The sequence below is a fragment of the Euprymna scolopes genome, chromosome 8 (assembly GCF_053919585.1).
Source record: "Euprymna scolopes isolate OS-2025 chromosome 8, ASM5391958v1, whole genome shotgun sequence".
NCBI classification, from domain to species: Eukaryota; Metazoa; Mollusca; class Cephalopoda; order Sepiida; family Sepiolidae; genus Euprymna; species Euprymna scolopes.
Window position 1 is genome coordinate 71,748,430 of NC_136489.1, and position 23,976 is coordinate 71,772,405.

Consider the following 23,976-nt stretch of genomic DNA (forward strand, 5'->3'; position numbering starts at 1 on the left):
AAAATACACCTGAATTTAAATTAGATGCTGATCTAAAGGTGCAACGCTGCAGGTAAATTACTTTGTTCACTCGGTTTGCATCATCATCATTTAATGTCATCTCTACTTGTCACAGACGTTAAATGGTTTGATAGCTATTTTTCAGAGTGTTTAGCTAGTGTGTTCGTTTCAGGGATAGGTTTTGGTTGAAATTCGAGACTTTAAGATCATCCCTATTTCCTTTTCTGAGATCTTACGTCACCATCACCTTTCCTCTGTCTATCAGGAACTGCAATCTTGGTGTAATAGAGCACATGCAAATACTGAGCTGTGTACAAAATGATGTCACAGTAAGGAAAAAGAAAAAGACGATAAAAAAGGAGAGAGTACGTAAAGGAAAGCAAGTCATGCGTGGCGGGAGAATGAGGAAATAAATGTTGTTACAAAAAAAAAAGAGTGGAGTTATTACTTGTCCTATGTTCTTTGCAATGTAAACTGCATACAATGTGTGGGTCCCGTGTGTAAATGTGTACTACATTACATTGCTGCATGGATGCATCCATCCACTACACTTCACACGTCCAAAACAATGTAGTCTACATGATTCTGTCAAGTGGTGGCCTTTTCAATTTCTCATAAAAAGATGCCATGAAATGTCTGTCTTTGATTTTGGTGTATTGTAACATTTGTTTTTCCTTTTTGTTATGAACGAAATATTTTCAATGATGATTGCCATGATTTTACAGAGGCTGAAAAAGCTGAGCAAGCCGAGAAGAAAAAGTTAGTTGCAGCTTTGAAGGCCGAGGAGGAGAAGAGAATAAAGGAAGAACAGCGGTTGTTGAAGGAGAAAGAGAAGGAAGAGTTAGCTCACAAGAAGGAACAAGAGGAACGAGCAAAAGAGACAGCCAGACAAAAGGCGGAAGTTGAACGACAACTGAAGGAAAGGCAAGCTTTGAAAGCTGCAGAAAATGAAGGTCAGTCCTTGAATCGTCCTCTTGTTTTACGATTTTTTTATTTTAATGTACTTCATTTTTTTTTTCTTCTTGGTACGAGCGCCTATTGTGGTAGTGATGTTTTTTTTTTCTTTTAGCAATTTTATTTTTTGAGGCACTGCTAAAAGTATCCTTTCTCATAACTAAGTCGTCAAATACAATTTGGATTTAATTGTTTTCTGTTCTTTTTAAAATCTATTGATAAAATAGTGCCTGGTAATTTCAGACAACTTAATGTTATTTTCGTTTTTGTATTTTTCTTTTGAGATTACACAGTCTACAAAAATATTGTGACCAAAATTTTCCAAAGCCAGAAATTTGGGACTGCTCAAATGAATTTTTCATCCTTTATCTTAATTTTTTTTTTCTTTTTTTTTTTTCTTTCTCTCTCTGTTCTGTCTTTCACTTTAATTGTTTTATTTATATTCTGTATGATTTTTTATGTGAATTAGTTAGATTGGGAAAACATGTACAAACAACTGCTTCCTACTGCTAAGATCAAAGTGTAGTATTTGTTCTTATCAGTTTAATTTCTGATAGGTCCCTCACATGGAGGGCTCACGATATTAAACTGATTCTTGGAACTCCGTCAAGGGTTAGGAGCTTGCTCCCCATTTTCCACAGGTTGGCTTGATATTGCACTGCTTCCAGGAGTTTTCAGCTCAGATTCTTACCCCCGGGAACTCACTTTGGATCTTACTTCGTAGCCAACTTGTTTCTTTTTGTCTCACGGGTTGGGACTTACCTACTACCTAATTGCCTTGTCTTTTCTTATCTTGCTGCTTGGACTTTTCTATCTTGTCTGGCTTCCTCCAAATTTTCTCCAGCATTATAGCAAGCCATGGTCAATTGGTTAATCAATGCATGTTGCTTTCTTTAAAAATGAGTGTTGGATTATTTGTTTTCAATACAACTATGATATGTTGTATGTTTTTTAAGTGAGCAAGTTTTGATTTACCTCAAGGCAATTCTTCATCATACAGATACATCAAAATATGCTTTAATTCTGCAATATCTATTTCAAGTCTACTGCCTATATCTAAGAACTTCCAATACCTATTTACTTTTGGATGGCTCCTGTTTGTACCCAACTTCGTAATTTTCAGTAAGAAGTGTGGATGTTTTTGTGGACAAAACCTAAAAAAAATTTTGAAAAATAACCAAATTTTGTCTCAATCTGTTTTACTTTTCGATATAATTTTTTAAAATTATACATTAGCTCCCTTTTTTTTTCAGCCTTGGAACTCATTGTCAAGTCTCTGCTTAGGTCAACTGAAGATGCTGCAGACAAAGCCAAAGAAGCCATGGGTAAAAGAATAGAGGCTGTGAAGCAACATGCAACATTGTTGAAGACGGCCATGGAAGACACGTCGTCAGTGAGTACCGTTTCACCATTTCATAAATATTTGAGCATTCCAAATTATGGCTGCTGCTTTTAAACAATCATGCACAAATATGAAACTTTCTTGGAATGTTAATAGACCCTCTATCTCTTACTCCTCTTTCTCAAAATATTTTAACTATTAAAAATTTTTTATTTACAAAGTAAAAATAAATATTAAATATGATTCCAATTTCACTTTTTCAGTTTGCCTTCATGCAAATTTTTTTTAAAGAATAGTTATAATACATTGAGTTAATATTTTTAGAGTATGACTTTGTCTGCGTCAGTGAAAAGATTACCTTGTTTTGAAGTGATTCTACCTTTCTATGCCTTTTTGCTATTGTGTAACTTAATCATCTTTTATTATCAAATGTCTTCAGGAAAATGACAATATATTTAGTTCTTTGTCATGATAAGAAAGTGAAAATCCAAGTTTTGTTCTACATATTATAAATTGGTACTTTAACTATAATAAATATAATAAGCCTAATTTTCTTGTATCTTCAAGAACAATTTGAATTGTTTTAAGAATCTGTTATTTTTATTTTGTTTTTCATTTTCTTTTTCCATAAAAATGACCGTACATTTAATTTTTCAATTATCGTTATAAGAAATGAAAATCCAAGTTTTTTGTTCTATCCATAATAAATTGGTATTTTGAATTATTTCTATATGATAAGCATAATTTTCTTCTATTTTCAAGACCAATTTGTATTGAATTGTTTTAAGAAATTTTTTATTTTTTTTTTTATTTTCTTATTCATTTCCTTTTGTCAGATTCTGCAAAAAGATGGCCAGTGGCAAGCAGTGGCATCTGCTTATGAAATCCGGCAAGCAGTCATGAACGACTCTGAGCAAAAAGTCATGAATACCAGGTAATTGTCATTATCTTTGTTATCGTCTTGCATTTAATAAAGTGGCTGATACTGGTATGTTGCCATGCGTCAGGAGATATTCAGATTACTTAGTTTGCCTGAAGTTCTTTATAAAGCAGACAATGCATTTCTGGTAGAGACTTTAAATTTGTCAAATATTGTGAGTGACTGAAATTTGAGAGTTGACGTGTCCAGACTGAAGGAAATGATGGTGAAGAAGGAAATTCAAACTCAATGGACCACAGTCAGAGAACACGTTGCAGATTGTCTGATGAAGCTGGAACCCTCTTCTGAAATTCTAAAAGACTTGTAGCAATGAAAACTTGTTTTACTTTGATTGTTTTTTTTTTTTGTTTCATAAACTTGAGTTAAGACTGTTGAGTTGTCTTCTCTTGTCTCTAGAGTTCTGGCTAAAGTGAACTCCCCTTTTACGTGTTGTAGTTTCCTTTCACAAAATAAAGGTTTAGTTGAGATCGAGTGTCTGTGATAGAAGTAAATCACCATGCCACACTGATTTTAAATAAATGAGATCACAAAAGATGACATGCAGAGAAGTTATATGGTGTCGATGAGTGCTAAAAATTAAAATTGTTTGGCCATTTCAAAGTTGAACAAGTTGTCATCAACTGAATTATGTTGCCATCAACTTTAAAGTGGCAATATACATTTTATTTAAAGGATATTTAGCTTACAATAATTCAAATCTGGTGCTACCATATCAGGCTATCTGAAGATGTTGGCTTCCTGCCCTAAAATGCATCAAACATTGATGTTTTTTTCCTTTCCCTTTGCAAAGTCAATAACAAAGAACTTGAAGCATAAAAAGTTTTACCAAAATGACTGGATTCAATATGAAATAACCTGACATGGGTTAATATGCTGTAAAACAAAATAACTAAACAAACAAGCTTTAAAAAGATTAAAATCATTACAGTAAATAAATTACAAGTTTAAACATTTGTTTTATTTATTAAAACAAATTTAATGGACAAATATTTATCATGGAAGTTCTGCGGTTCATTTAATTATTTATTATTTCTTAAATTTTAGTTTCTCAACTTTTTGTCCTAGTGTTTATATTCAATTGAGCGCAAATGAAATTGAATAGATTTTTAAAATCTTAAATTGGTTTTCTTTCATTTGAATCTTACATGACAAATCTATCCGTTTTGTATTATTTAATGCAGAAACAGGATAGTGTAAGTCATGTTTAGTTTCAGAACAGTTTCCGATGGTTCGTTATTCTACACAAGTCCTGAGAGGTGACTGGTTTGCAGTAGACAGAATAGTTGCTGATGGTTTGTTGTTCTACACAAGTCTCGCCAGTTGACTAGTTTGCAGTAGACAGTTCTCGAGTTGGAATCTACAGAGCAAAAGATTCTTCTGTGTCGTGATAAAAAACAAAAAACATATGCGAAATTGCTAAAGAAAGGTTTAATATTTATGGAGCAATTCTGGTTTCTGATTGGTTGGTAGCAGAACGTGAATTAATTTGATTTGTCAGTTCCTAGCAGCATCGTTTATAAATAGAATCTCCAAACTGTGCGGAATCATACCCCATTATATGACAAATATTATAACATCCTCCCTATTTTTTATAATGGGGAAGTCCCTTATGTTTATTCTGCTCAAAAATAAAAAATATATTTTATATTCAATTATACATAACAAAATTAGAAATCATTTGGATCTTAAAATTTTAGCATGTAAAAAGATGCCATTTTTAATTGTGTTCAAATGTCAAACAGATATATATGTTTACAGAGAAAAGAAAAAAAAAGAAAAATGGAACATATTTTTACCCTAAAAGGGGATGGGTTTTTGAAAAAGAAGCCATTTCTTAAATCTGATTATGCAGTTTTGTAAAAAAGAAAAAAAAAACTAAAAAAAAGAAAAAAAGTCACTTTTTTAAAAACCTTTTCTTTGTAAACATATATATATATCTGTTTGACATTTGAACACAATTAAAGATGGCGTCTTTTTCAAAAACCCATTCCCTTTTAAGGTAAAAGTACATTCCATTTTTCTTTTTTTTCTTTTCTTTGTAAACATATATATCTGTTTGACATTTGAACACAATTAAAAATGGCGTCTTTTTACATGCTAAAATTTTAAGATCCAAATGATTTCTAATTTTGTTATGTATAATTGAAAATAACCCAGAGGTCCGTAGATCGAACTACGCTCTGCTACCAAATTATGTTTCTGTATTCTAGAAAACGCTCTTCTAATCCCAAAATTTAAACAGAATATATTTTCTATACAAGCTGCCACTAAACAAGGTGCAAATATAAACTTTAGCCCCAATAAATCAAAACTAGTGTACGCAAATGGAACTGTATTCGAGATTAAAGAAAATGGAAGACTATATTATTTAAATAGCGTAGTCCCATAGAAAACTGCCTGCCATGATCCACAGACATGGCATAAAATTCTTGGACACTGCAATATTCTTGATATCAAAAGGTTGCCGACTGTAGTTGATGGAATGAAAATACAAACATCAAAAAACTTCAACTGCGACGTCTGTACGCAAGGGAAAATGACAAATTATCAAAGCAAGATACCAGACAAGAAGGCCAAAAAATCCTATCAATGGTGCACTGTGACTTGAACGGTCCTGTGGAACCGATGGCCAGAGAACATTATAGATATGTGTTGAATTTTGTAGATGATCATTCAGGTTTAATAATGGTTTACTTTTTACAGAACAAATCTGATACCCTGCTAACAACTAAAAAATATTTATGGAGCAATTCTGGTTTCTGATTGGTTGGTAGCAGAACGCAAATTAATTTGATTTGTCAGTTCCTAGCAGTATCGTTTATAAATAGAATCTCCTGAATCATACCCCATTATACGACAAATATTGTAACAAAAGTTAAGTCACAATAAGAAACTGAAAAATAAATAATAAAATCTTTGACTTGGGGTGGCGTGGGGAGAAAGATCAATTTCTTACCTATCTTAAAAATGGAAGAAAAAAATTGTACTTTCTGATAGTAAAGTTGGCACCCAATTTTTTACAGAAAATAATCAGATATTCATACTTCATATTTCAACAGAAACTGATATAAAAAAAATCATTTGAGTATGATTCATTTTGTACAATAAATTGAACAAAAGTTGCTATTTTAGCCGAGGAGAGATACATGTTCATACTTTTCCCAATGATTTTAGTGTATAAATGACCACAATAAAAAGTTGATAGAATTTGAACTCCTAAGCCGGTTCATAATGTGCAACTACATCCCTTTGACCAATCATGTATTATCTCTTCTAAGTTTCAAGTTCCTATCTGACCAAGTTTCACTTGTTTGTTTCTTTGCAATAATCATCATAATATAATTGATTTTCTTATCAAGTTTATATTAATATTCAATGTGTATTTGTCTGCTAAATACTTTAAAGCTATTAGACCTATACACTTGGAATTTAATTGCTACACTTCCTCAGCAGATTATGACTAGATATAGCTAACTGCTCCAAAACTTGTAAAAATGTTTTTTTCTTTCAGTGTTATTTTGATTTGATAAATAATTGTGTAAGACCATATGCTACTTTGATGCCCCCAACGTTGTTTTCATATCTTTTTCTCCTTCACCTTTTCTTCTGGCCGTATTCTTGTTTCTCATATTGGCGACTGCCAAACTGGGAGGGCACACACAGATTCATAAGTATAAAAATAAAATAAAACAAAATCTGACACATTTTGGTGTGTGACACCATCAACTCTCTACACACTAACGTCTACGTTCTATCGAGGTTGTGTTTGTCAGCTCAACTTGATCTTCTAAAACTCTTTTTGATCTGGTCCAAGCCATGATCTGCCTTCAACTGTGTCAAACTTTTAACTATCCTCAACCGTTGTAAACCCATAACTATCTGTAATCTTTTCCTAACTGTTATAAGCTGTCGCAAAACTCATTGTCACTTGTCAAAATGCCTGCAAACTAACTCTAAATATATCTACATTTATGTTTGGTCTTTTGTCTGTCACATCTTCATTAACAATCCTATTTCAGCTATCTTTTGTGTATGTTAGTGAACAACTTTCTATACTTTTGTTCTGCTGATGAACTTTTTTCATACATTGTTTAAATATTTTTTCCTCATCTTTTTTTTAAAATTCCCAACATTTTTTTTTTTGTGTATGTGTGTAGCGGGAATTATGTTGCATAAGGGTTTCATTAAAAGAGTCTTAGTCAGAGAAGCTTAGAAAGAGTCTTATTACAGTGAGGGATGTTGTAAGACTCAGAGAGAGATTGTTCATGTTATGAGAGATTCCTTTATTTTAAAGTTCATTCTTTCCTTAGATGTGTAGAAGAAGAAACTCTTTGAGTGAAGGGATATTGTGTAGACATGATGATGTTGAGACATGTATGTAAAGACATATAACACAAATATATAATACAATTGGACTTTACCTTTTTTAAGAATCATAAGACACAAGACGAGCTTTACAAAAAACACTTGATGGTTTATTCTTCACACGGCCGTGATTCCATCATCAAGAATTCAAAGTTTCACATTTTTTCTTGAAGTGACGTCTCGCTTCCAGACGTCTGACTGTCCCTAAGTTTTCTCACTAACTGTTTTCTAACTAAAGTTTTTCTCTATTCCTAGAACTTTCTATTTTCCGTGACGTCATACACATGTTAAAACATGTGCATTCTTTCACGTATCTTGGACATACGTGTCCAAAACTTTTCCTATTTCTACAAAAGGAATTTTAACCTATATTCAATATGTTAAAAACATTATCTTATAAGCTGCATTCTTTCAATTTAAAATTTCATAATAAACTTGACAGCTCACATTCTTTTCTTGAAATATTTATCTATTTCTAAACAAATGTTTTGTTTTACATTTTTAAATTCTCACACGTAATCTATTTCTAAACTAGATTACGAGGTTCGAATTTCGCCTATGCCATTTCATTTTCATTTTAAACTAAATTCTCCAGGGGACAGCCCTTATCATGTAACATCCCTCCCTTCCATATTTCACAAAATAAAAATGTATGCATTTTTAAATTTAGTACATTTTTCATTTTTACATCTACACAACCACACGGCTAGAAAGATCAGGCTAAAAAAACAAACGAAAAAAAAATCTCTTTCAGTCAGCCCTTCACGGCCGACTTCACAATTATTTATTTATTTATAAGATCAGAACCTTTCTGATCTTTGTGGCATTTACTTTTTGGGTGTAGGGTCTTTACCTATGATTCACATCAGCTATTTTCCAGTCACCCATATGCCGCAGACTAGAGGTTTTCACCTTTCTCGAAATGGACGACTTCTTTCGTCTCAAAAGTGTTCTGATCAATTCTTTCCGCATGGTTAGTCTTATCAAGTATGGCTTTGTTTTTTTTTTTCCTATAACTATCTTACATGGGACATACCAAAGCTCATATACTTAAATCTTTGTGGTTGGCTTCAGAAGTTTAAGATATACCTTTTTTTCTCTCATACGGATTCACTCGGATTTCCTTGCTTGGATTCTTGAAACTTCGACGAGGATTTAGAAATATCACCCCTAACTAACTAACACCTTTTCGCGCCCAACCTTAATTGCGCCTAAATTTTATCTAATAGCCCGATTGTTTTGTGATTTTTCTATTCTCTCACCAGCTTCTAAGATCCAGCAGATATATCCCAAATTCATGCATCTCTAAAAAAAATACAAGGTTATATCTTTCTTAAGTAATCTACGGCATATTTTTGCTTGTCTCTTACTTCATTATGCTATATGTGATTGCCTCGGGACTACCTCTCATCGGTTTACTGGTCCCCTTAAGAATTTTCGTATTTTTTCCAACGCCTGTTTATTAATTAAGCCAAGACTTACCACTTTGCTTGGAGTCGGTACGTGCAACCAGCTTATTTTAAGCACTTAATTAACCAGGTTCCCAAATTTTTTGTATAGGGGCACATCTTGTGCTTATCAATCCCTACCAAGTCACTTTTCTTGGAGAAAACTTTTAGGATCTCTAAAAAAACAACAAAAACCAAATGCTAAAACAAAACATCTTTCTTACGGCTTATCACATCTAAAAACTCTCCAAATACCCGTTTACGTAATTTTAATTCTTGTCCCCCTTCTAAAATTCTAACTGAATCTGTAAGCCAACCATACGTCTTGTCTTGTTTTATTTTCACCTAGACTGTTTAAATCTAATGTATATTTACTGCTGACTTTGCATTCTTGCTGTGAAAATCAATAACATTTCATTTACATAAGACAATTTACAATATTTGTTCAACATCATAAAAACATTTTCAAAAACAAATACCTTAATACATTTAAACATTTTGCAACAGTTATAACTTTTTTTCAACAACAACAAAAAAAAATCATCTGTAACAAACAACAATTCAACAGTCTGTCCAAAACAATTGTCCCTTTTTAAAAAAAAAAAAAAAAAAAAATTCAAATGGAACACACAAAAAATAAAAAGCCGAAAAGTTCAACTATGAACACAAAATGCATTTCCAAACAGACTTTACACGCTGTTTCAGAGAGTACATGCGACCTTTGAAAAATTCCTGTTTTGATTGACAGATTAAATTCAACAATTCGTCCAAACGATTTCATATTGACACAATTTTCTAATTGACACTTCATACAAATTTCAAAACAATAATGGGTGACCCCCAATCTCTGCATTTGCGTGTGTGTGTGTGTGTGTTTTTTTGTTTATCAAACCAATTCATTTATCAATGAATTACGCATGGTGACGTGTTTACTATATTTCCATTCATTACTATGGATTTCTTTTACGGCATATCGGCCTTTTCTCTTTTTCTTTTTAATATTTCTTGTATCTTTTGTTCTCTGTGTGTGTGTGTGTTCAATTTTTTTTTTGTTTTTTTTTTTGTTTGTTCGCATTTCTGTGATCGTGTAATTTTTCTTTTTCGTGGTATTATTTATTTATTTTTTAAATTATGTTGGACCCTTTTAAAACGTGTTTCTTTTTTCTTTTTTCGCATTCTGTGATCATGTAGTAAACGTTGTGTTTTTTTTTTTTTTTTTTCTTCGTGGTATCGACCCCAGGTTCGGTTTCCTGCATCGCTGATGCAAACTGGTTCACGGACGGCACCAAATTATGTACATGTTACATATAGGGGGTCTCATTAAAAGAGTCTTATTGAGTGATGTTTGTCTTGAGAGAGAGATGCTTAGAAAGAGTTTCTTAGAAAGAGTCTTATTACAGTGAGGGATGTTGTAAGAGAGAGAGAAGTTGTATAAGTTGTTGTACGAGAGACTTAGAGAGATAGTTCCTGTTATAAGAGATTCTTATATATTAAAATGTTCATTCCTTGTTGTGTAGAATGGAAGAGAAGGAGAAAGCTCTTTGAGTGAGGACATGATGATGTTGAGACGTGTATGTAAAGACATATAACACAAATATATAATACAATTGGACTTTACCTTTTTTAAGAATCATAAGACACAAGACGAGCTTTACAAAAAACACTTGATGGTTTATTCTTCACACGGCCGTGATTCCATCATCAAGAATTCAAAGTTTCACATTTTTTCTTGAAGTGACGTCTCGCTTCCAGACGTCTGACTGTCCCTGAGTTTTCTCACTGACTGTTTTCTAACTAAAGTTTTTCTCTATTCCTAGAACTTTCTATTTTCCGTGACGTCATACACATGTTAAAACATGTGCATTCTTTCACGTGTCCTGGACATATGTGTCCAAAACTTTTCCTATTTCTACAAAAGGAATTTTAACCTATATTCAATATGTTAAAAACATTATCTTATAAGCTGCATTCTTTCAATTTAAAATTTCATAATAAACTTGACAGCTCACATTCTTTTCTTGAAATATTTATCTATTTCTAAACAAATGTTTTGTTTTACATTTTTAAATTCTCACACGTAATCTATTTCTAAACTAGATTACGAGGTTCGAATTTCGCCTATGCCATTTCATTTTCATTTTAAACTAAATTCTTCATTTTTATACTTACATGAAAAGGGGACAGCCCTTATCATGTAACAATTATAACATCAATTATTATTGTTATACCCCTCCCCCCCACACACACACTTGTAACTCCAGGGAACTTTTGGGATTGCACTGTTTTTTATTTTTTTTTTTCACAATTTTCTATATTGATATTGTTAATCGTTAATGTTTGAAAAAAAAATGTTTCTTTTTGTTTCTTGCAGATTGCAACTTGAGAAACTTCGAAAGACTCTGGATGAAGGCTTTAATAATCCTCACACCAAACATAATGCAACTTTGATGACTGGACAAGACTTATTTAATCGAATTTCACACGGTCTTAATTTATATTCAACTGAGGTGAATTAAAAAAAAATCTTTCTTTTTCAAAAAAAACAAAAAAACGTTTAATATATCTAAAAAATAAATGTTTTTCAAAATATTTTCTATGAAATAAAAATTTCTTTCAACATGCTTCGATAATTTGAAATGTGAAAAATCCATTGAAATTTTTATTGGATAAAATCTATGAAATTCACACAAAATTTGAAAGCTTAATTAACTACTACAGGTACAGACCTAATATTTAGGATTTGTTTATAAGTTTTGCATGTGAAAACTTGTTAAACTATATATATAATTGCGTGTCATTGTTTTAGATTTTGAAAAACGAAACAAACAATTTAATTAAAAAGAAAAGCACTATTGAATACACATCAAAATACTAACACCATATCATTTAATAAGCTGTAGGCTATACTACTAAAAAGAAAAATCTGTATGATTTTATAAAGTACTAAGTACTAAATGGTACATGTCAAAATTTACAAATGGCAGTTATTTCAAGTTAATCTACTGTTGAAAATTTTCAAAACAATGGAATATCTGAATTTTGTATCTTGATAAAGCGTTTCTTTACTGATGGGAAAAAATACTGTTGAAGCAAAATAATGGCTTGCTTTGTGTTATTCAGACGCTGCTCTGTTTGAAACAACTACTAAGAGGTGGTATGCTGACTTGAAACGTGGTTATACAGGCACAGATGATGCATATTCTGATGATGAGTGGAAATATTGTAAAGAATTTAAGCTGAATAGATTTTTTCTAATTCATTGTTGAAATATGGTTTGCCTCCTATCAGTCTGGAGAGACAATGGATACCCTCTGTAAAGGTGTCTGTGTGTTGATGAGGCTACAGTGAAGTAAGGTTTGCATAATTTCAAACCACACCCTTCCTGAACTCGCATTACTTGAATCCAATAGCAAGAAATTCAAGATAGCTGAAAACTGCTGGGATATGCAGAGAAAAACTGGTGTTATTTGTTAGTTTTTCTTCTCCTAGACTAGATGCACAAACAAAGATTGAGAGTTTATATTCCTATTTAATCCATAGCTGGAGAGGAGGGGGTATATGGATTCTTTCTGAGGTTGTTAGAATTCTGTCAAGACTACTGCATCAGTTTCTCTAACCTGCCGAGTACAAAGCTCATAATATCTGTAATTATGCCAATTCTAAACCATACTTTCAATTAAAAGAGAAAACCTATCTATTTTCAAACCATTTCATTAGAAATAGAATATTTCAGATATTAATTAATCCATTGAATATAATATTTTATTGGTTGTTTCTACAAGTATACATTTTAGAATTATTCCTTTATTGGAATTATTTTTTGTATTCCTTAATTAAACACATTTGATTGTAATTATTTTTTATGAAACATTTTTTTAAAGGTGTCCAAAGCTGAAAATGAAGTGAAAATGGTTGAGAAATATAAACATTTGGTCGACCAAGGCCGAGAGCAATTTCGCAGGGAACTCGAAAGCATTGTTCCGAATGTTAAGATTGGAGAGAAAAATGGTGAGACTATGAAATTTTATTTATCATGAGCTGAAATGATAAGTCAGATAACAAAACATGTTTGAATTTCCAAATATTTTTCATCTCTGTTGATTCAGCATTTTTAAAAAAATCTACATTTACGCAAAAATAAAAATGTTACAATCCTAACATGAACACAACTTGTACATCAAATGAATTTGCGTGACTAAAAAATAGATTAATTCCCAGAAAAAAAAACTATAGACAATCTTTCATGAAGTTAATTTGAATGTTTTTAGGATATAATGATGATTCTTGTTTGGAATATATTATCTAAACATCTAACATTGTCTTTATGGCATCAGTAATTCATCCATGACTCTTCCTTTGGATTGACCAAGTTTTTATTATGTTTCAATGACTGATATCAACCTTTTGGCTTAGACCACATGAAGAGCAGTCATTAGATGTTGTCCACTCCAGAATCCAGGACACTCGCAGCACATTAACTACCAAAACTGAATGATAAATATATATTTTTTTTTAAATATGTTAATATTTTATCATCGTATTATAACAAAATGAAAATAATAGAATCCATGACAAGACCATCAAACCAAGCACTACAAACTAATGATGAAAGATATAGGAAACTTGAAACATAGAAGCTTTCTACAAAGTTGCTGAATTCCGCATGGATAATCCAAAAGTGGTTGATGTACTGTGAAACAAAATAACCAAACCAAACATCATGTGTAGTTGCTTGAGGATATGAAGAACTTGAAGCAACAATTTTAATGCAATAAATGGATTCTACAAAAAATATTCCAAAAGGGTTGATGTGCTGTGGAGTAGGACAACTAAAACAGGCACCAGGAAGGAATATCTGAAGATATAAAAAACTTGAAACACAAAACTATTAACCAAAATGGCAGGTCCCAACATTAATGATTTAAAAATATGCCATCAAATAAAGCAACCAAATCAAATTAAACATTATGTATGAAGATACAAAATAATGACTATATGAAGATACAAATATATGATCAGAAAAACTAAAAAACAAAAACCTTTCACAAATTATTTTTGACCCAGTTGATAGAGCATCAGAATATATTGACTGCCCTCCTGCAGAGGATAAATGTCCCTCAATGGGGCAACCTGTTGACTGTGGATGGCAACCTGTAATGCACTAAGATTGGATTGAGCAGAACATGTCTAAGACATAATAATGATACAGTATTGCAACACACCACTTTGGCCCTTACTAGTCTAGACGAGAGGTTAGACAGACCCGATCCAATCAATCGGTTGGTCATGTCAAGCATTAATTCAGACAAACCAAACAAAAAAAAAAAAAAAACCACACTCGCCACAGACCAAAAAACAAACTGATTTAATAAGCGGTGGCTGAAGGGTCAATCAAGCTAGGATCAATGCAACCAACAAGAGTAATAAAATATAGGGAAACCCATACTTGAGTGGCCATAACTACATATGAATGCTTGGAATCTTCCCCATGTAGCCCTGCAGAACTGAGGGTATGGAATTTACCCCTTTATTTTTCTTCCCCATAAGGGACTCCGAGGTGGGTGGGGGAGCATGGCTGATGAACCTTCTAACCTTATTATGAATAAAAAGTAACCAAAAGACTGTATATAGAGTCTAAGACAGACTTGGACAATGACAATGAAGATAAAGCCTCCCCACACTTCATTGTGCTGGAGGCTACCTCTGATGTACCACTGATTAGAATGTTGCCCTTCCTATCCAAAAAACCATATCAAGCTAAATAACACCCAAAAATGTCAAAAAATTAAGAAACTTAACAATATTGGTAGAAGTACAAAATAAAAAAATAAACTAAAACTTTATTACAACTACAAAAACTACATGAAAAAAGCATCAGATTCTATTCACATCAAACATTAAACTACTTGAAATGAGTTATAAAAAACGAGAAATCTTAGTATGCACAACAGAAGAAATCAAAACAGTACTGATAAGCCAAGGAGTCACAGATGTTAAAAGAATCATAATCAGGAAAGCTGGAAAGGTAATATATACAAACACCTACATATTAACATTTAGCTCTTCCTAAACACCAGAGACAACCATATAGGTTATGAAAGAACCAAAGTAGAACAGTACATTCCAAACCCACTACAATGCTATAAATGCCAGAAGTTTGGGCATAACAAAGACCAGTTCCAAAGAAACCAAACCTGTGGAAATTGCAGTCAAAAAAACCCAAATCACAAAGAAGACTGTCCTAATGAAACTAAATATAAAAACTGCCTAGAAAATACCCCTCTTGCTTGAAAAAATTGCGAAATATACAAGGAAGAAAAAGAAATTCTGACAATGAAATACAAAAAAACCCCTAAGCTTTCAAGAAACCTGTAAAGAAGTAACAAATTGCACCAAAAACACATATGCAACAATAACCCTACAAGCAAACAAAATACACAACTACAATGGTCTAAATCACCTTCCAGAAACCCCAAACGTAACAAAAGAACTAAAAAACATACTTTATAAACTGAAATTATTTTTATCTGAACTAAAAATAAATCTTAACAGCCAAATAAAAATCAGAAATGAACAACCCAGCACAAATGGAGCAAAACAAAGGAAATCGAAAATTCTCTCAACAAAATCAGAGAATCAACCACTAAAGAAACTATACACCCTCAATTCCAGAAAAGTGACAGATCCAAGGTTAAAATGGCGTTAAAAAAACACACTCACTTTCTAACTGGAAGTGTATCTGAAATGAAGTGGATTCAAACTTAATACACTCAGATAACCACTTAACCATCGTCACCTCTCTTCTAATCTGTTGTTGGCATTGGTTTCACTGATTCTTTATAGAATCGGGTACTTATAGTAGAGACCATATGAAGATTGTCAGTATCCATAAGTGAGAGTTGTGCTATGAAATATTGCATCATTTTTTTCCTAAAGAGAAGTATGTTGTATGTTTTACATTGACTTTGAAAGAAATATAGATGAATAAAGAAAAGATTATTTCTCTCACTCTGATAATAAAAAATTTAAGAAAATATTTTTCGTGCATTATATTTAATTCTAAGTTTGTTTTATGTACACGTCAAAGTAATTTGGTTATTTAAACGTTTTTTTCTGTAGATGTTCATGCAATCTGTTGATTAGTCAGTTCCCCTGTTAATTCAAAGCACCATTTTTGTATGCATCTTATTTCTGATGTGCCCGGTCATTTTTATAAAATGCTATTTTGTTATGCTCAAGTTTGAAATGGGAGTTATATATATTTATGAGCATGTTATCGTCTAGTGTATATATATTTAAGTGTTGATATATTTGATAGTCTAGTGATGAGAGTATGAACATAAACAAACAAAGGACAGATAACTTCTCTTTGGGAGAGGTGGTTAACATCGGCCAATGGGGAAACATACCTGGTCCATCTTGGGTCTTGTTTGACTGGAAGCTTCAAAAAAAAGATTCAACCCAATAAATCAACAAATCTTGGGTTGTCTTTTCAGCAACTTTATTCCAAATGTTTCCCCATTGGAAAGCCACAATGCTGATCCTAGATTCCTTACACTTAATAGGTGTTGGACTCCTAGCTCCCCCGGGTGTTTTGAGCCATTATGACCAGTCATCTCCTCAACTCTAACTCCTCTCTCCGATGATCCAACTCTAACTGAAAACTGTACATGTTTCAAGATCTATCTTCCTATCATGATGTAGCACTATGATTATTACTTGATGTTTTTACATAATCTATACTGTTTATCTAGACATTCCCAAGTCGCTTGGTTTATAACGTTCGAAAGTTATTGTAAATAAATATTTCATTATAAAATACCTATTTTAAGTGACATTCCATTTAGAGTTATGAAACACTATCATAATAATAATCGATCAGGATTTTCTGGAGTTGCCCTGGCATACTAATATATAACAAAAATATCATTTTCAACCTGATTAAAAAAAAAAAAACATTCAGAAAAACCTTTATGGTGTATGTTTGCATCACGAAATGAAAATATCATATTCCAAAAATCATATAAATTGATCAAGTAGTTTTCTTTTAACTAAAACAATCAATATTTATAAGTAAGCAAAAAGAGACCGTCTTGTGTCGCAATCCTTAAAAAACAAGAGCAGATAACTCCACATTAATTCAAACTTGCAAGATAAGCCTAGTACTCCCAATGATTTCACTTTTACTTAAAATTGTTTAAAAATGATTTCCATTATAAAAAAACTACTTGATCAATTTATGTGATTTTTGGAATATAGCATTTTTTGTTCCATGACTAATACAGATTTTCTGTATTTGTTTGTTCAACTGTAGAGTTGCATCTATCATTTTTACAGCTAAATATGCGTATTAAATAAACGTATATCAATGATTTTTTTTTATCCCTTTTTTGTAGCCAAGAAAATGACTGAAGATGAATTGAACTCTTTGATCGCTCACGCCCACGTGCGAATCGACCAACTACAAAAACAGCTGGCCAAGCAGATTGCTCTTGAGCAGGAACGTTTGCAAGATGCTGTTCGTGAACTGAGAGATGAGGATGCCAAATTTGCAAGGGAAAAAACTGAAGAAGAAATTCAGCATATGAAGAACCAGTTTGCCATTGAGAAAGAAACCATGGTGAGGAGTTCAATGAATTCTTTTGATGATCCTATCACCTAGATGTTTTTAAGACTAAGGTCACTAGGCAGTTTTTGTACTTGCAATAATTATCTTTTGCTCTTCTTACATCAAGTGGCTTCATGCCTTGTCTGGAGCAATTTCTATATGAAAAAACAAACTATAAAGATAGCAAAAAAAAGCTCTGCATGGAAAAGTGGAGTAATTAAAATAAAAGATGAGAGGTCAAAGTTCAATAAAACTTTAATATGTCATCAGATCAATAAAGAAAAAAGAAAGAACCTTTTTAGGCCATGGCATTTCGATGCCTAATGCTTCTGATCAGAAGAGAAAAAAGAGCCAGGTTTTTATCTCAATTTTAAGGTAATGTCCATATGCCTGCTCTTTTGTGTTTTTTTTTTCCACTTCTGATCAGAAGCATTAGACTTAAAGAGGTTCTTTTTTTTTCTTTTTTCCATATTGATCTGATGATAAAGTTTTATTTAATTTTGAATTCTCATCTCTTATTTAATTATACATACATATTCACACACATATATGTATATATATGTGCATGTGTGTATATGTATATCTCTACTATTATAAAAAAGGAACGTTTTGTGTGAGTTCTTTCCCTATAGACTCGATTTTTATGAAACTTTACACAGATACTTTGTGACTGGCAGTATTCTTAGATAGGTTTTCTATTGGAATGTTTACGATAAGTATTGATAATCGAAATTATCTGATGAAAGAAGGAACAGACGATTTTGACCAAAGTTAACACTTTACACAGCCTAACATCATAATTACATTTGAAAAATTTTTGTCCTGTTGCCACATGGATTTCAACTCTCTCATACTAGCTCATCTTCACTGCATACGTGTCAGCAGCTCTGTTGCACCAAGTCTGTTGTGGAATGTGGCCATAAATGGATGGTAACATTTAATGCTATCACAACGAAGCTTCCTTTCCTTTGACAATAACCAGAAACATTTTCAATCACTAACAGCACTTGGTGAACTACTTCCTCTCCATTATCTTTCCTCCAATCTCACTTCCTATACCTTTTTTTTTTTTTTTTTCACAAAGGAGTCAACACTTACCAAGGTCCAGAGGCCACACAGGATAAAGGTTAATGAGTGTATGGTAGTCAATGAGAAAATATTGTAGTGATCGTAAGTAGTAGAAATTTGGTAAATTGGATTACTTAAGGGGAATGCTCATCAAGAACTTGTTCACGCTGGACTTAAAGACAACCATATTGTAGTTAGTTGGAAAGCAGGAAAAGTGAACAGAGTTTCACAGGCGTGCATTTCTAAGAAAGAAATTTAGGTTTAGGTAGAGATAAAGAATGGGGGAAATTATTGATAGTGGTTTCAGCTAGATGAGTGCTTTTTCGTGAAAGTCAAGCCAGGGGGACCATAGATTGGATCACTAACGATAAAGCATAACGATAAAGCATAAAAAGGCTCGCAACGTCTCTTCTGTAGGAAAGAGGTTGCAGGCAAGAGAATAGGGCATCCCCCACTACGCTACGAAGTCTATTTTGAACTCTGTCAAGGCAAGATAAGCTGCTTCTAGCAGCTCCTGCCCAGATGTGGCAACAATACTCCATCCTTGGACATAGTTGGCTCTTATACAGGTAAAGAATTGCATCACCAGTGAGATATCTACTGGAGCAGTAGAACGATCCCACTATTTTTCCAGTAGCCTTGGCAATAGATTTGATGTACATGTTCCATCTCAGATCAGGAGTAAAGGTCAGACCCAGAAGCTTGTCAAAACATGGAGCCTTTCCAAGACAAGAGCCATTCATTTCAGTTGATGCTAGATAGGGACCAGAGTGTTGATGATGTAAAGATAGAAGCTTGATTTTAGATGCATTAAATTAACCAGCCACCTCTTTCCCCATTGCACCATGTGATCAAGATCAGAGAAGAGAAAATCAGAGAGAACCTTTGAAGTGTTGCCATAGATGGTAGTGTCGTCAGCATAAATGTCTACGAATGATTTTTAGAATGTGATTTGGAAGATCATTGATGTAGATCAGGAAGAGAGTTAGGCCCAGGATGGACCCCTGAGGGACTCCAGCATTAATACTGTGAGCTTCTGATTTCTGCCCACCAACCACTACTCTTATGAACCTATCAGAGAGAAATGATTTAATAATTGAGAAGACATTTCCAGCTATACCGTAGCTGGAGATTTTATGCCATACTTTATCAAAGGCCTTTGATATGTTGAGAACAATTGCCCAAGAAAGGAAACCTCCCCTGAGAGATTTGCTAATCCTATGAGATATAACTGTTAGCACATCTGCTGTAGATTTAACAAAACAGAAACCATATTGCATATCACTGAGGAGATTATTTTTGCTGAGGTGGTTGACTACTTCTCTATTTAACAGATTCCAGCAACTTGTTCATAACGCATAGGAGACTGACTGATCTATATTGAGAGGGAGATGACCAATTACCTTAAATATGAAACAAGGTTTTCCAGGGTACTGGGAAGCAATTCTTCTTAAGACAACGCTTAAATAGTATGGGAGCAAGTTCTGGTTGAAGCTTTTTGAGCACTATAGTAGGAATGCCGTCAGGGCCAGTTGCTTTACTGAAATCGAGGGTTTTGATTAGCTTGGCAACATCACACACAGATATTTGTGTTGCATTGCATGTTTTTAGACACAGGAGAAAATATGGAAGGTTGGCGGCCCTGATCGCATAGGGTAGAATTAGCTACAATGTTCTTGGCAAAGAGTTTGACTTTGTCCGATGCTGACAAGATTACCTCTGGTTCATTGATGATGGTTGGGATAGAGCACACACTTCTATTCTAGACCCTGTTTGTTATTTGCCAAAACTGGTGAGAACCAAACTGCTGCTCAGCTACTTTGGACTTGACGGACTGGGCATACAACTCTCTCGTGTTCTTTATTACTTTTTTACAGTGGTTGCTGACAGTCCTGAAGGCGGCTTTAGTCTCAATATGTTTGAAGCAATGGAAATAGTGATTTCTGTGCGCAATGGCAGCGGCACATTCTGGAGAGAACTATGGCTGGCTGTTAGGGTTTTGCTGGAATTTTTTCGAGGGTATGAAGGGGTCTGTACATACAATTAATCATTCTGTCTGCTGATCAACTTATTTCCTCTTTTTATTTTTGAATTCCTAACACTTGTAAAAGCTGCTCCTTCCCTCCACTAGTCAAAAGAAGATCCTTGGGTAAGGTTAAGTACTCACTTTATCCCCCCTCCACCCACCATCAGAGTATGTGATGTCACAGCAGGCAAGTGATGGATGGACTGTTCAGCAGCCAGATGATTTCCTGAATTGGTCAACTCTTTGTTGTGTAGGCAAATGATACTGATTGCGGTACAATGGCTAACACTACCTGCTCTGTATACTGTAGCACTGTCCCTATAGCAAGTAATTACAAGCTACTATACTGCAAAGAACATCATGGTGGAACAGTCCAAATGCAGAAGAGACTGATGAGCCATGATCATCGATATCTGCGAAGCCAGACCAGATATATGATGAAAAGAGAGTAATAATTAAATTAAACTTTTAGAATCTTATTTAAAAAAAATGAATAATTTTGAAGTAAAAGAAAAACTAAAGCAATAAAAGTGAAACTAAAATAAAAGTAGGTAATCAAAGTAAACTCTGTTAAAATGTCCATTCCAGATGAATGAGGCCCGAGTGGATTTTGAGGAAGATTTACGTGCGCATTTGGCCCGTCAAGCTGCTGCACATAGCGACCACCTGAAAGATGTACTTGATGTGCAGAAGAAAGAATTGGAATCTGAATTTGATAAAACCCTGAATCTTAAACTCTTGGAAGAACGGGCATGCTTCCAAACGGAAATGTCTGGTTGGATTGGACGTCTTAAAGGAATTGAAGCAGCTGTTGAAGGTAACCTTATTTTTTTTGTTTTTTTGAATTTATTTTCAATGGAAGTAATTAATCTTCGTCCAGAGAATTTGCCACAAATCAGGACTTCTAAGAATTTGGACTTCGTGTGAGTCACGTTTTTATTTATTTATTTTTTTAATTCTTTCAGTGAGGTCTGATTGTGATTATTGAATGAGTCAGTCTGGTTCGTTTTTTTTTTTTTTATCGCTTAAATAAATGTTGATGAATAACATTTTAGCTTTTATTGTCATTAAACGAAAGACTAGTAATGCTTTAGACAAAAATCTGATGAATATGCTGTAAGTTTTTTGAATTATTAAATGTTAAAATTGCTTCTGTTGGTTCTATGTTATTTTCGTCTAATCCGTTTCATCTTGTATTTCATTTCTCTTCATATTTATCTATATGATATATGTGTGTGTGTGTGTGTATATATATATATATATATATGTTATATATATATATATATATTTAATTTATAGTAAAAGAATTTTTTTAATAAGACAACCCTATTAAGATAAAAAAAAAAAGTATTTGATTAGGAGGAGCAAAAATTAGAATAAGGAACTTTATTACATTATCAAGTTAATAAGGGTTAGAGAAAGGAGAATAGGGGAGAAACCTCTTTAGGCCATGGCATTTCAAAGCTAAATACTTCACATCAGATTAAAAGACCCTATCATTGTATAAATATAAGGATAAAAAGATAACACAGACTTTAAAAACATTCAGATTAGAAATAAAAGACAAATTATGTGTGGGGGTGGGTGGGTGGACAATACTCAAAGCTCAAAGAAGGTAGAGGGTCACGAATAATAGAGTGGAAAATAGTACAGCAAGTAAACACATGTAGAAACCCAGATGACCTGTTTAGACTATGTTTGAATGACAAATTAGCTATCTTAAACTATAAATAACCCCCAAATTTATTAAACTGTAGGTGTGAGATAGCAAACTTATGTACACACAAAATAAACTTTCTCTTAGGAAAACGAAAAAAAAAGGGATGAACAACTATGGCTACTAATAACAATAATAATGATTTGAAATGTGTAATGGGTTATGTGTCATTTGCCTTTAAAGTTGCACATTTAAGGGATCAGCTATCATCCAGAACCTATTTTTGGCACTTTTTACAGCCATAAAATGTCATTTGTTTTCCTAGTTTTGCATATGAATTACAAAATATCTGATATTTTCCCAAAATCTCTGGCTTTGATGGTGGGAAAACTAAAACTTGCTACTATGGTTTCAAATGATCTTAAATAACAGCAAGGGGAGACTCCAAATATTTCTCATATGTTATATCTCCGTTTTATAAACCCAAATGATAAAACCTTTTCTTTCACAAAAATTACGGAATTTCTGCAAAACATTTTGTTTGATTGTACTAGGATCATTTTTTAGTGAAGCAAAACACTTTTCTATATTATGTAATTGGAATTCATTATTGAGATGAGTATTATTTATTTATTGCAGACTATTATCTTCATCTTTCTTAGATGTCATTTTCACAACCTATTCCTCTAGCCTTCGTCAGTAACCGCGACGGGATAGGAACTCCGAATCTCCTAGCTGCATTCTCAGCAATTACTGCCATCCATAATTGTTGTCGTCTCATCACGTTTTGGCCAAGTAAGCCTCTGACCGGCTTTTGAATAGGATTGACACTGCTATCTTCAGACAATTCTCACCTGGAACCGTCGAGATTCAACGTCTCTATCCACTGTGCCACGGATCCCAAAGGCCAGAGGAATAGTTGGCCGAAACGTTGTGAAAACGACATCTAAGAAAGGTGAGGACAATAGTCCGCAATAAATAAATTAATAAAACACTTCTCTTCAGCAGAAATTAGTCTATAACAAATAATTAACAATAATTGTTTAAAATGGACCGCTTCCAGTAGCCGTCTACCATTTATGGTAGGTATTATACGTAAATGTAAATTCAAAAACCTTTTTGCATTGAATAACTCATGTGGTTCATTTAAATACAGATGAACCTATAACAAAACTAATGTTAAGTTTCTTTCTAAATCATCTTTTAATTTATGGGTCTGAAATTTTGAGATGAGGATTTATTATTCATATTATTTGTATTCTTCGGACTACTATTCTCATCTTGAGTGTTATTTACACAAAGTTTCAGGTTAATCTTGTCAAACTATGGAATGTTTCTATTGACTCAGATGTGAAAGTTACATTCCTCGAGATTAAAGGTTCAATTCTCAATGCGGGCAATTCAAAAGTACAATTGCGAATTACTTAAGACTTCTATCCAGTCATGGCTGATGGAATGAGAGCATGCTACCCCTATGAATTAAATAAAGCGTTTTGTTTGAAATGTCATACAGATTCTCGTTTGATAAGATTAAACTGAAGAAGGTCACAGATAAAATTGATTGAAAC

General features: G+C 33.1%; 1 protein-coding gene and 1 non-coding gene across 2 annotated transcripts in view; both read left to right on the forward strand.

Moving 5' to 3' along the window:
- The window catches only part of LOC145283611 (MICOS complex subunit Mic60-like), a 75,786-nt gene that overhangs the window by 48,790 nt on the left and 3,020 nt on the right, over positions 1-23,976 (forward strand). The window contains exons 6-12 of the mRNA XM_080132553.1: positions 726-953; positions 2,208-2,347; positions 3,133-3,230; positions 11,421-11,556; positions 12,931-13,057; positions 17,446-17,669; positions 21,340-21,568. Of these exons, the coding sequence (XP_079988679.1) occupies positions 726-953; positions 2,208-2,347; positions 3,133-3,230; positions 11,421-11,556; positions 12,931-13,057; positions 17,446-17,669; positions 21,340-21,568 (1,182 nt within the window). The remainder of the gene's footprint in view (positions 1-725; positions 954-2,207; positions 2,348-3,132; positions 3,231-11,420; positions 11,557-12,930; positions 13,058-17,445; positions 17,670-21,339; positions 21,569-23,976) is intronic.
- Positions 1,450-1,642, forward strand: LOC145284161 (U2 spliceosomal RNA). The gene has a single exon (XR_013868801.1). It is a non-coding gene; the product is annotated as a U2 spliceosomal RNA (small nuclear RNA).